Genomic DNA, 15110 nt, shown 5'->3' on the forward strand with positions numbered 1-15110 from the left:
AGCCTGATGGTATGGTTATTCCTGTAATTTGAACTAGAAAGGAGGTTTCATGTTTGTTATTTGGATGATGGACTCCCCCTAGCCTTCTAGGGCATTGTATGGCCTCTCGTTACCTAGGTAATTTTTATTTATGCTTATTATTTCCACTTAAGGGACCTGTAGGTCTCTAGGACAAGATCTACAGGCTCCATGTAAGTCATTGAGACGTGAGGACTTTGTTGACCTCTGTGGGCCTGCATGGACAAGTCCTTTTACAAAATTTTACCTTTCATGCATTTAAAACTCAATACAAGTAATCATATAAAAACCTTAGAGGGAATAACATTAATGCATGCTTACTGGAAATCGCTGAGGTTTGGCATAGATCTAAGGATTTACAAAATTACAATAGTCACACCATAGCGGGATTCCTATGTGCACGGTGAGCAATATGAGTAGGTCAAAAACCTAAGTCCACAAGACCTTCGCTGCATAACCTTATCTCGTAGCCATGGAAATACTTATTGGGTCACATCGAGTTTGGGCCTTGAGGGCTAAGTATTGATTCCATGTAGCTTAACACAAATTATAATGGAGAAGGGAAGTTAAGCGCAAGGGATGGAATGAATAATCAAGTCCCAAACAATATGTAGCAATACTAGCGGTGGACTCTCATAATTGGGCGATCAGGTTTTGGGCCTAGTAGGGTGCAAGCAGTAGTATGAGGAGGAACTCAGGCCGACATTTGAGTCATGCCAACCTTTGAGTCATCGGTCGAAGGTTTGGACCAATTTTTGTGATCAAATCACCAAGTAAGCAGGTCGGACCAACCTCCATGTTCACGGTTAGGAGGTCGGGCCCACCATTAAATTAACGTGCACATAGCTAAACCTTGACTAACATCCAACTAGCTTAAGTTGGGATACCTACCACATGTACTTGTCCACAATGGCGATCTAGATATGTCACCTATCACGTGGGATGCTATGTGGCAACCACATGGAGGTCTTGATGATGTGGCAAGGTCAAGATGAGCTATCTTTAGAAGGCCACAAATTATTATTCGTGAGTTGGATTGAGATGAAATTACACCATTGGAATTACCTTGACGAACCAAATGCAATGGTGATGTTTGATTAAGATTTTTAATGGGTCGAAATGGATCAAAATTTTTTAACCCCATTTCCATAAGAACACCTTAGATCTTAGGTAAACATAGTGACCACCTCCCTCTATTATCATCTGTATTACTGGGCTTAGGAGGGGGTGTGATACAAAGTGGTATCAGAGTATCCCAGTTCAACACTTGGATTAGATGGGAAAAATAAGTTAGTACTCTGTTATAGGGTTAACAGAGGAAAGAGTTTCATAATGATTCTTAGAATATTAACTAAACTAAAGTTTAGGTGTTAAGAGATAATCTATATTTGATTATTATATGAGCTAAAAAATTGTATTCACTGATATATTTGTTACCATTCATGTAGATGGGATAATGGTTGTGGCTTAATGTTGATTACCGTTGATGAGCTAACATGACTTGTTTTGTTGTAGTTAGTTGTGATGGAAGTTCCATAAAAATGAAGTTCGTGGTCATGACTATGCATATGTATTCATGTTATAATGCATCTAATAGTTGTGTGTGAATGAAGATACATCAGAAGTAGCAAAGGATAGTAAGGAATTAAATGATGAGGTGAACATGTTCAATATGGTTTCGGTAGGTCACAACATGGGCATGAAGAAGAAAGCTCGGTCGGAAATAAGGGAGGAGAAAACTCTCCTAATTGGATGGATATCTTGAGGAGCCTACAAGATGACATTAGGAGCTATAAGGAATATAATGAAAGGTTAGTAAGGGCTCATGAATAGTAAGTTTAGGAAAATTTATTCATACTGCAAATCCTCTCAGACCTACAGAGAAAAATGAAACATGAGTTGGGGGCTAGTCAAGGAGAGTAAGAGAACCCTTTGGGATCAGAGGAGACAACAAATGGGGAAGATGGTAGCAGGCCCAAGAAGAGGGAAAAAAGGGAAAGTGAAGATACAATGAGAGTAAAATAACCATTAAGCACCCCAAAGAGAAGGACTATTACTTATGGCCATCATTCTCGTAGTCCTTCTTGTTTTACTACCAAGAGGCAACATCATCATCACTCTCATCATTAGAAGAGGAGAAGAGGAAGGGATTATATGCCAGAATATTTAAGAAAAAAACCACCCACATTTGATGGAGAGACCAAGAAATTTGAATATCCAAAATATTATCTGCTTGGAATGAAGAAGTTATTTAGAATCCATAACTATTCTGAGAATGTGAAAGAAAAGGTAACCACTTATAGCTTGAAACGAAAAGAAGACATATTGTGGGAAGATTTGAAGAATGTTAGGGGAATAAAAGAATAAGGATTGAATTGGAATGAATTTGAAAGCCCATTTAGTGAAAATTAATTATCAGACAACTACTATGACAATAAGGAAAAAGTGTTTTATGAGTTTAGAATGGGGAAAATGTCAGATGAAGAATATGTCACCAAGTTCATGGAGTTGTTGAGATATGTGGCATATATTAAAGTTGAGAAGGTAAAATTTTAGAGGTTTATTAGTGGATATATTTCATCATTCGGACATAAAATTGGGTTAACTGAGCCTTAGACATTGAATAATGTCATTAAAAATTTTATGCAACTAGATCTCAAAATAAAATAAAAGATAGGTCAACAACTTGAGAATTATCATCTTCGAGGGGGAATCCTCCCTTACATCATATAAATTAACAATTCTTCTATGATACAAATGAGAAGACCTCCTTTCTATATATAGGAGTCTAAGTGGTCACAATATAATCACAACCTACATAACAATAGTAATGTTAGGGAACAATAATAATAATAGTGGGCTTCTATGGGGCAAAACAATAATAATATGGGGGATACATTAACAATAACAAAAAGGGAGCTACACTAAAAATAATAATAAGGGAGCTACACTAGTAATATAGGGACCTAACATGGCCCTCTCTTTCAAATTTTTTTTTTTTCAATGCTTGAGTGGTTATGGATGCTTTTGTATAAAATTCTCATCTTCCCATGTGGAATCTTCAGTAGGAAAGTTCTTCCACTGAATGAGATACTTTCAAATGGATCGATTCCATAGTTGTCTAGTACTTTTTCCCGTGACTACTTTATGCTCAAATATGATTTTTCCATCTTTGTCAAGTTCTGGAAATATTGTTTGAACTAGTAGTTTGTCATCGATAACCTTATTTAAGCATGAAACATGGAAAACTAGGTGTACTCGAGAAGATGCAGGCAACTCCAGTTTGTATGCCATAGTACCAATTTTTTGCAACACCTTGTAATGACCATAGTACTTGGGTGATAATTTATTACCCTTCTTAGCTTGCTTGATTGCTTGAGGTACATTTATTTGTATGGTTGTAGCCGTAAAAATAACCAATTGCCTATGTCAAAACTTTTTTCACTATGATGTTGATCTGCTTGTTGTTTCATTCAATTTTGCTCCACAGTGAGCTTATCCTTTAAGAGTTGGAGAAATTTTTGTTGACGCCCGATGTCATCTTCCATTACTTGAACCTTATAACTTTCTCTAAAAGATGATGTGATGGGTGGTGGATGATATCCAAAAATTTCCATAAATGGGATCGTTTTTGTTGCAGTATGGAAGGAAGTAGTATACAACCATTCAACCAGATGTAACCACTTGACCCATTGTGTTTTTTTTATCAAATATAAAGAAAAAATATATCATTCCAAACATTTGTTCACTATCTTAGTTTTCTCGTCAGGTTGAGGATGATAAATGAACTATGAGCTAATTGAGTATCAAGATGCGAAACTAATTATGTCCAAAAATTTCTAGTGAAAATGGGATCTCTATCACTTACAATAATCCTTAGGTTTCCATGTACCTTTGAATTGTTGCCATAAATGAATTATCAAGTATACCAACATTAAAAGGAAGAGATAATGCATAAAAGTGTGCATACTTGGTAAGTCTATAAACTACCACCATGATAACACTCTTTCATACAAACTTGGGTAAACTTTTGATAAAATCCATTGATACCTCCTCCAAATGCTAAATTGGAATGGATAAAGGTTGTAACAGACCCATTATATTAAGGGTCTCAATTTTATTTTGTTTCAAAAAAAAAAATCCATAAACTTTTGAATATTAGGTTTAAGGCCATCCCAAAAAAGTTCCTTCTTGACCCTGTGGTAAGTTTTTTGAAATCACGAGTTTCCTCCTAAGGGGGAGGTGTGCAATTCCAAAATAATATTTTCTTTCAATTGAGAATTTGTAAATAGATATAAGTGATATTTGTACCGCAATGAATCATTTTTCCAGATAAATTTATTAGATGTATTAGGATCTTGTTGTAGCTTTTGAATGAGTGTCAACACCTCTTTATGTGACACCTGTTTTGACTTTGTCCACATCTTGAGCGTATGCCATATTTTACACTTGATTGGAATCCAAAAATAAATGCCAAGGGAAAATGACAAAAAGTGATTAAGGAAGTGCATATTGGCCCCACTACTCAGGAGAATCAATGAAGGTTTAACACTACATGCAAGCATTGTTCTGCTTGAGAAGAAGCCAAGAGTTATAGGAATTTTCCATATAAGTGTTGGAAATGTGGTGAAAATCACTTGAGAAAGGATTGTCCATAGCACATGCAAACAAATAGGAAGTGCATATTCTGGGAGATGTGGCATGTGGTATGCCTAGGATCTATGCAACACTAGACAATTATCAATTAGATCATCAAATTATTTCTGATTTGATTGAACCTGGTTCTAATTATAGCTACGTTTGCCCAATTCTCGTGGAAAAATGCAAGCTGGACAAAGAACCACATGAGGAATCTTGGCTAGTTCAATTAGCCATGGGGATAAAGAAGAGGGTTTAAATTTGGGTGAAGGTTTTCCGAATGGAATTAAATTGGATGAAAACAATGGCAAATCTCAATGTGCTACCACTGGGTACATACAACATGTTTTTGGGCATGATTGGTTGTATGCACAAAGGAATAAAGTTGATTGTTTTGAGAAGTCAATCGAATGCCTAGATGAACATGGATAAAATAAGATATTACAAGGGAAGCTAAATCCTACTTTTGTGAGATTGATCACAACCATGCAATGAAGAGAAACCATAGGAAGGGGTGCATCTTATTTCTTGTGAAAATCTCTAGCAATGAGAAATCCAACATTAGCACTTAGGATAATGACAATGACATGATACTAATATCAATCATCTTCGAGGCTATGCTCCAAGAATTTCTTGCCAGAAAATATTTAGATAAGCATACTCATGATGATGAAGCTTTAGTACTCAGATCAACACTTCATGATGCAAATTTAAGTGATGGAATCAAGCTAACCTACAAGCTAGGAATGACATATCGTTCAACATATGCTATCAGACTAGAATTGAATAGTCTTAATGTTGATAATGACAAAGGTAACCAACAAGTACTTATCCCACACATGGAGAAGCTTCTGAGCAAGGTAGGCATGCTATTTGTTTTGGTTGTGGTTTTATCGAAAAATTAATTGTAAAGTATCAAGTCCAAGTTTAGCTTTGGTGCTAGATATTCCTTTTATTGATTCAGTGTTAACATCGATATGTTGACGAAGTTCAAAATGTCAAGCATTCAAGTTTGTAAAGTATAGCAAGGACTTTGAAATTTCACTTTGTAAAGTATAGCAAGGACTTTGAAATTTCACTTCAATATGATCCTTCTGATATACTACCACTAGGGTTTCCTCTGGAAAAGTTGCAACTTAGCATGCTTCAAGCTTAACTGATACCTACACAAAGTACGATGATGATATGATGCTTTGTTTAGGATAGTTAGTGCATTAACATTATCCTTGTGTTTCTACAAAAGAACTTACATTTTCTTTCATATTTCCCACAATATGCCTTATTTTTTTGTACAATGTAATAAATCAAGAAATCATCTGGCACAAATCAATATTATTACTAATACTTCGTAAAATATTCTCAGGTATGCAATACTAAACCTCTCTGCACCGATAAAGACATACTTACACTTTTATTTGAGCAAAAGTGGTGTGGTGTCATTTGATTGTGCTGAGACTATAATACAATTTAACAGCTAAAAATTCAACCTCAACTTTGTCAAATGCATCATCTGAAGCAAGTACAAGTACAACCAACTCTAGTGAAAAGGAAGAAGGAAACTTAAGTGGCGAGGAATTTGAGAATAATGCTACAACTCCTGAAAATGTAACTCAAGATTCAAAGCCCATAACTGAAAAGAAGTTAAGAAAAATAAATTTTAGAGTTCCTCTCAAGGTTGGTGATTGGATAATCCAGTTTTTACGTTAGTTTCTTCCCTTTGAGTATAAATTACCAATTTATTCTAACATTATTTATTGAAGCCTAGATATTTTTTGCGATAGTTATTTTAAATGTGTATTGAATATTTAACAACTCTTGATTAGTTTGAGTTTTGGAATGCAGATAATCGAAGTTACTCATGATCTTCGAAGAGGCCTCTCTAAAGAATCACTTTCATAAGTTGTAGTTAGGCTTTCTCATCAAAATCGGAAATATGCAGAGAGGAAAAGGGAAACTGAACTTAAAAATAGCCTCGATGAATACATTTGTTCCACTAAAGAAAATGTATTTATTATGGGATGTTAGATTATCTTTGAATTCATTTTTTTAATAAATGTTCTTTACCCATTTTCAAATATCACACTATAAATTAACACATTTTGTTGACTATTAGTTCTCGTAGATAGTTCTTGTTGATAAGAATTTTGTGCCTTGTAGTTTGATCAAGTGTAAGAGCATGTTGTGATGATTAATAACTCTAATTTTATCATAGATTTTAACTTCAGTGTTTTCAAATGCCAAATTTGCATTTTTCTAGCTCTTGAGTGCTTTATGCCATGTATCTTTGCCTCCTCATGGATGCTCACATTTATGTTTTAAGAGTGTGTACTATCATCTTCATAATTCAATTCTCATCCCGACCATAAGATGTAAGAGATTTTTGTAAGCTTATCTTCCTACCTTAGCTTCTATGCCTTTTGTGTGTGGTATAACTAGAATTGACATAGTACTATGTTTCACTAATAGAAAAGTACAATTAGTTGTAATAAATTTTATCTTGGTATAAAATTGGTACCTAATGGAAATTATAGTTGACTATTAAGAACTATAATAACCCACAAAAACTTCAAAATACCAATAATGAACACTGAAGCAAGTTATGTTTGGATATCACAACAATTGCAACTTCTCAAACTTATTTGCCCCATAACAATAGTAGTGCTTGATGTTGCTATGTTTTAGGGCCCACCCATGTAGCATCCTCTAATGGTAAAATCTTCCATTGAATGAGGTATTTTGGTAGTACCTTAGTCTTCAGCTTCTTCTCTAGAGTTACGAAACTCACTCTAGAATTAAAATAAGTTGTCAATCATCTAGAGGAGGCAAGATGATTTCCCTACCACTTTCTTAAAACACTAGACATGAAAATTGTTGTGAACTCATGATATTTCTGTCAGTTCAAGAGTATATGCAAATTTTCTTACTCTTGTTAGAACCTTGTAAGGTCCATGGTATCTAGTCCCAAGTTTTCCCACATCATTTCCTTCGAGAATTGATTATGAAGTTGAGTCTCAAGAGAACCCAATCGACTGCTTGAAATTTCCACTAACTATGGTGTTGGACTAGTTGGGACTTCATCCCACCTTGGGCTAGTTTGAGGTTCTCCTTTTGCTTCTTTAGTATTTGTTAGGATTCCTTTAGAAAATATCTAACAGCCAATGTTTGAGTGTTTTCAATGGTCAAATAAATCAACAAAGGAGGGTCATAAGAATAAAAGGCTTTAAATGTTGACATTCAAATGCATGGGGTGTATTTTATATTGTACAAGTTATTTTCCAAGTGCAACTAATTTTTTCAAGGAAGGGTGTTGTTCTGCAACACAATTTCAAAGTACTCTTCGTGACATTTATTAACAATCTCCATTTTTCCATTAGTATGACAGTGACAACTAGTGGTTGGGATCAATATGGTGCCATCCATTTAAAAGAATTCCTTCCTATAGTTGTTGATGAACTTTGGGCCTTGGTCATTAATGATGTTCTTTGGAATCCCATGCAATGCAATGTTACATAAATAGCTGAGTAAAATTTGAGGCTTTGACAATGATATCCATGGGAATAAAAGAGGCATATCTAGCCAATCGATAAACCACAGTGCAAATAAAGTGACCATGTTCACCCCAACAGTAAAACATGTAGTGAAGTTCATGCTAATTGGATTCCCATTTCTCGTTGGAAATGCGCAAATGTTATAACATATAATAGACATGGGTTCTTCACAATTTTCATATCTAGGAACATTTTTTTCAAAGTTTTTCCTTTATGTTGTAAGAATAGTTCTTTTTGTTGTAAGAATAGCATATTGGACACATTTTGTGCATAGGAATCTACTTCATGCTACGAATTTCAAATTTTTGAACAAATTTATTCCTGTATATAATACAAATGAGTATATAATGTTTTTGTACAATTTGGGCATTATTTTCTTTTGCATTTGCATAGTTGTTAATTGACTTATTTTACTAGTATGTGAGATTCTTTTATTGAGGGATATTCTGCCAAATTTTTTCATTGTGGTACCTTGCCTCATTACTTTAAAATTCTTGTCAAACTCAACCCAAGGCTTGCACTTGATGTCTATCCCTTCAAAACTAATTCTAATTCTAGGTCTAAGAGCCATTCATTTTTCCAAAATTTCTTGGAACTTGTACACCACCTTATCCAATTAAAACTAATGCCACCTGGTTCAACTAAACCATCCATTGGGTTAGGTACAAGGTTTGGGACTATCTTTTCTACCAAAATTGGCATTACTGTTACACCCAAACTCATCCCCTAGAAACTCATGCGAGTTCTAGGTTTAAAGAATATATAGTCTACCATGGCACTTGCATAAGAACTCATCCCTTTGGAGTTCATGCCTTACAGATGGATTAAGAGATCCTTTGTCTTATATGTGAGGTATAAATCATGTCTCTTTTTCCAATTAGCATGTGACACTTACATATGGCCTCATCCTTTTTTGTAACTCATACAATATGGATGAAGTAGAAAATGGTGAGAATTAAATCGCCTAATGAATGGCTTAACACTCCATCAACTTCACCAATGAACCAAAGCATTGTTCTTGCATTCGTCGTCACCCTTCTTTGAAATTCATAACATAACAACAAGAGCAATTATTTGGTTATTTAGTGAGAATGATGGAGTGTTAATCGATCTTCTTTGAATGCTTTCATTTATTTGAATGTGGTGGAGGCAAGTGATGATCAATAGAGATCGATAGTACTAGTGAAGGAAGTTCCTCAGTCGAGGTAATATCGATTCCAAATATTAGGGAAATGTGACAATACTGGTGGACAATGGACGGAAAAATAATAAATGATGGTGAATGGTGTGGAGGGAAAACAGTGAGGAACTACAATAATGGAGGAACACACATAAACCTTTATAATATTTCAATTAGTAAACCAAACTAAGATAATAAAATCAATATTTAAACAAAATCTAGTTTGACACATGATACCTTAGAAAGGGAACATATGTTCTTCCGAGGTGGGTCTCGTTCCTCCTTGGTACTACCATAATCTAAAAAAAACAATCAATGAACACTATAATTATAATAAAAGGTAGGAGAATCTATATTATGGACTCAAACATATGAACATTTTTGCAAGGATGGATAGTTTTAATTCACCATATATGGGTTTGTTATACATCGAATGAACAAGTGGCATCTACTATAACATTTGTTGCTAAAAATGGCACCAATGCATCCATAGAGCTAAGGGAATTGCTATGAAGGTGTAACAACTATAAACAACATAAAATTATACATAAAGGAAAAAAATAAATTATCTCTATGTGTGTCTGTAAATAATGTAAATATGGTCAAGATAATAACCTCCTAAATAAAACTATGTTACCTACCTCCCTCCATATGGCCATAACAGGTCTACCCACAACTAGTATGTATGTGAGGCTCAAGTGAGCCTGCATGGGGTCTCTTCTAGTCAAGCTATACTATAGAGATAGATGGTTCTACACCACCTACAATGTTAGGGATTAGTGGCCCCTTGTGTGATGATGCTACCAAGCCACCATGCCAAGCATGCCACTATTGTTTAGTAACATTGAAGTCTCTGATTTGGTTTTTATTTAGAAAAGTTCTATTGACTTCATATATTCTAGCCCTGTGATCATAAATATTGGTTTATTGGCATTAAGAATTGTATATAAATGATAAATTTGAGTGTAATGACCTTGCAAGAGACACTAGTGATGACTCTCTAGTCTCTTGGAGATAATATATCAATGAACTCAATGTACCTAAGGATGCATCAATTTCATCATTTTCATTTCTTCATTCTTGGTTTGGGTTCAGTTCTAAATTTTGGTTTGCTGTTGGTCGGTTTGTGTTCTAATTATGTCTCAAATTATCCAATTTCCTTGAAATTTGATACAATGGTTGTGATGAGGGTATTAATCTCTTTTTTTTTACAATTTTAAACTAAACTAAAAAGAAAGAATCATAATGATTACCTAGACTCAAATGACAAGGTATGTTGTTGATTTCGCATTTGAGGTTATTCTAGAGGAAAGAGATTTTCTCAATGACTCTAGCTCTCTAGTATTTTGGAGATCCTATATTAATGTTCTAAATGTAGCTAAGGATGAATCAATTTCATCATTTTCATTTCTTCGATCTAGGTTTGGGTTTGGTTGTTGTAAATTTTAGTTTAGTGCTACTCAGTTTGTGTTCTCATTAAGCCCCACATTATCCAATTTCCTTACAATTGGATACAATGATTGTGTTGAGGTTATTAATTTGCTTGCTTTTACAATTTGAAACGAAATAAAAAATAAAAAATAAAAAATGTTAGAATGGATAGCTAGACTCCAAAGACGAGGTATGGTGTTGATTTGGCACTTTATTGTTCAAGAAGCAAGAAGTTTTCTCAATGACTCCAATAAAATGTTGCATTATCCCAACATGGTAAAAAGTGTGGTTGTAGGTACATAAATAGAATTTCTTATTAAAAGTGTGTGTGTTTGTGTGTTAATGGTCTACGTATGTGTTTTGGAGCTTGTGCATAGTGAGGACATGTGGACATTCTAGAGCGTATGTCCATTGATATCCATTCTGGGCTCACAACCTAGTAAGTGTCTTAGTTAGAAGCTTGCGGCTTTCCAAGCCTATATTCCTAGGAACACACACATGTTTGTATAGCACATTGCTGATGGCCCCATTTACACTTTTGGGACCATCATCTTCATGCGTTGGCCCGTTAATCATTGTTTTGATATTTTTACATATGCTTATATTTGTGTCGGAATTGACCTTAATAAGAAATTATTTTATAATTGAAAAAAAGGTTCAAATAAATGCAAAAATTAAATTATGATAATATAGCTTTCAAAAGTAAAATTTGTGAAAAAATAATACATTTGCATGATGCACATCTTCAAGTATGTGTTTATCCTAAATAAGAAAAATGTCATATACCAAAATGTTAAAAAAACAGAAATCTCATTAAATGATGAGAAATTCATAAAATACAAATTTATGAAACATAGTAATAGCTACTCAAAATTTACCATAGATAAAGAATTCAATAAATATTTCATAACTCAATAGAAGGGAAATAAAAACAATATATAAATTGGAAAAATATCATATACCAAAAAGCCTAAAAATGAAAATCACATCAAATGAAGAGGAACTGACAAGAAATTATTATAGAAAATTCATAAAATACAAATTTATGAAAAGACAGTAAGCTACTCAAAATTTACCACGGATAAAGAATTCCATAACTCCATATAAAAGAAATAAAAGAAATAAAGATTAAATAAACATTATATATAAATTCAGTAACTCCCATTCATATAAGAATCGACTCTCCTTCCTATCTTTGACTATTTAATTTAAGACATTTTTTCAATGTAATATGATAATTAAAAAAAATTGTAGCATTATACAATATGAGAATCGCTTATTATAAATAAAAGGTTATAATTCTTGAAAAGAAAAATTACTTACAAAATCACCTCGTGAGTATTCAAACAAAATAAAATACTCCATCTCACTGAAGTTCAACGTTTAACTTATTGGCTTCCCATATGTTATATTTCACATACTCCCTGAGTATTCAAACAAAATAAAATACTCCATCTCACTGAAGTTCAACGTTTAACTTATTGGCTTCCTATATGTTATATTTCACATACTCCCTATTTGCTTCCTATATATTATATTTCACATATTTTCTTTCTATATATGTGACAGTTCTTTGAGTTGGCATAGCCATAGTTTTTGTTAAACTCCTAGCTAAGAAAAATACAATGAAAAGCAACGAATATATCTTCCTTGCTAAATAACCAAAAGGCATCGATTATCCGCTCCACATGTCTTCTGCAGACCTTAAAACTAAGCTAAATGATCTGTTCCAGCCTGGATAACCCGAAAGTGCAAGTAAAACCAGAGGGATCCTCTCATAGAACAAAACCAATAAAGAAAGAAAGGCCATTTTACAGCTGTAATGTGAACAAAATGATCGCATATCGAGTGATCGAATGTTCAATTAATGGAAAGGGCTTCAAGGTTACTATTATCACACTCTTGGTATACATTCTCTCAGCATCTTTAAAGCAAAGCAAAGGGAGAAAACATGGTTCTGTAAAAATAATCTAACTGATTCCAATCCATAGCCATCACCGTCCCATTTTGTATATGTATATTTCAGTCTTTCCTGTTTCTGATCTTCTAAGTAGAGAATTCATTTCGGCGAAGTTCAATGGCGTCCTCAAAACCGATATATCAAGATCTGGTTGACAAATTGACCAGTAAAACTAGTCGTCGCAAGCGCGTGATAACGTGCTCGTGCTTCACGATTCTCGGCCTGCTGATCGTGGGTGGGCTTTTTGTATTTATAACATGGTTGGTGCTGCGTCCCCACGAGCCGAAGTACTATGTAGAATATGCTTCCTACCCGGAGCTGAGTCTTACAGACAGAATTCTGAATTCGAGGATGGAGCTGAACCTCACGACCAGGAACCCAAATCGCAGAATCGGCATCTATTACTATAAGATGGAAGGGTACGTTTACTATGACGATCAAAGAATTGCAGGTGCGGATATTGGTGCCTTCTATCAGGGCCACAAACACGTTAGTGTTCTTCAGCCCATTTTTACAGCGCACTCTGTGATATTGAGGGAGGACATTGTGAGGGATCTCATGTTAGAGAATTCGGCCGGGACTTTGGAGTTGAAGCTGAAATTGTATGCCCAAATTCGGTTCAAGGTTGGCAGCTGGAAGTCCAGGGTTTACCACATGAGGGTGAAGTGTACTCAATTGAATGTTGAAAGGAATAATGGTGGTAATTCCTTCAACCATAGAAAATGCAGCGTTTATTTCTGATTGTCTTAGGTATTTTTCGCTTATTGGGACAGTCTAATGGGAGCTGAAGATGGTACAGATTTCACTGCAATGGATACAAATGGTACATCGCTTTCTATATCAGTAGATGTCTGAGAAGCGGCAATTCTAAATAATAATAAAAAGTGCTTTGTTGTGTTGGTATGGTTGGTTGTTTGTTTGTTAGGGTTAATTAGCTTCTACTTACAGGCCTGAGTTTCAGTTGACTTGTGATTATCGATATGGTTGTATATACGGGAAAAAATATTTTAATATTTTCAATAGAGAAGTGGTGGAAAATTTATTGTTCCAGGTTAATTAGCTTCTACTTACAGGCTTGAGTTTCAGTTCACTTGTGATTATTGATATAGTTGTATATACGGGAAAAGTTATTTTAATCTTTTCAATAGAGAAGTGGTGGAAAATTTATTGTTACATGTTTATTTACATAGCATAAGGAAAATAGTGGGTTTTAATCATCATTACAGTGGACGCTGAAAAAGATATTATATAAATAAAGTAGAATATTTATACTTATTTCTATAAAAGAAAATAAAATGAATAATAAAAGAAAACATATGATGTGATATAAAAAGAAAACATACAAAATATATAGAATAAAGTTCTTTATTATATAGATTTTTTTTATATGTATATTAATTTATTAAAAATATATATAATTAAGATGATAGGAATGTTTATTTTGGAATAAAGTTTTTAGAATTTTAATTTAATTATTATTAAATAATTATATATTGTAAAAATGATAGAATATAGTTTTTAAGTAATGGGTCAATATGTCCAATAGAAAGTACAAAATCTATTAAAGGCAATAACAAAGATACTTGTGTAATATTATTATTGTTACATCAGTTATAAGAAATATGGTTAAATATATCTTATCATGTCATCATAATAATAAATATTATAAGTGATAGGTATTTCCAAATTCTAACACATTAAAACTTACTAATTTTGTTATCTCTTGTAGCACTATCTAATAGCATACGTTTAGGTGGGACAAGTTTTGCCCTATTACAAGAATTATATTGATGGTCACATGGAGATGATGATATATGAGTGCATGAAAACCAATATTACTCAAACATTATTCAAACAAAGAGTGTAGTAGAGAAGAAATCTATGGATGCCCATATGCTAGTAGAGTTTCAAGTGGTCACAATAGTAATTATTATCACCAACTTTCTTAGCCCTAGATTACCTTACCAATTTATAATACTACATGTGGCAGAGAAATGCATTGAAATCAAATTATTGAAATGAAAATGGTAAATTCTAGCATGTTGCAAGTAACATATTTTGATGCCAAAAATGTCACTTATAAAAGAGAATAAAATTTGTGTAGACCCCATATTCTCATGTAACATATCGCACCAACAATGTCAATTCCATGATGCTTCTGTAAAATAATGTGACATCACCAATGCTAGCATTAAAAGAGCTTAGTATTTGTGTAAATACCTTAATAGACCTAAAATAACCATAGCCCTATAGATTTCAAAAAGGATTTTCAACCTTTTCTTGAAATAGAACCATAAGTTTTTAGTGCAAACACACATCTTAAATTAAGATTTTA

General features: G+C 33.7%; 1 protein-coding gene across 1 annotated transcript; it reads left to right on the top strand.

Moving 5' to 3' along the window:
- The first annotated feature begins 12732 nt into the window (after positions 1 to 12732).
- On the top strand, positions 12733 to 13802 carry LOC149246804 (NDR1/HIN1-like protein 10). The gene has a single exon (XM_089455760.1). It carries the CDS (start codon positions 12893 to 12895, stop codon positions 13514 to 13516), a length of 624 nt encoding a protein of 207 aa, XP_089311886.1. The 5' UTR covers positions 12733 to 12892; the 3' UTR covers positions 13517 to 13802.
- The last annotated feature ends 1308 nt before the right edge of the window (positions 13803 to 15110 follow it).

This window comes from Pinus tabuliformis, chromosome 7, assembly GCF_031772625.1.
Source record: "Pinus tabuliformis cultivar Carrire ecotype Pingquan chromosome 7, CPIR1, whole genome shotgun sequence".
NCBI lineage: Eukaryota > Viridiplantae > Streptophyta > Pinopsida > Pinales > Pinaceae > Pinus > Pinus tabuliformis.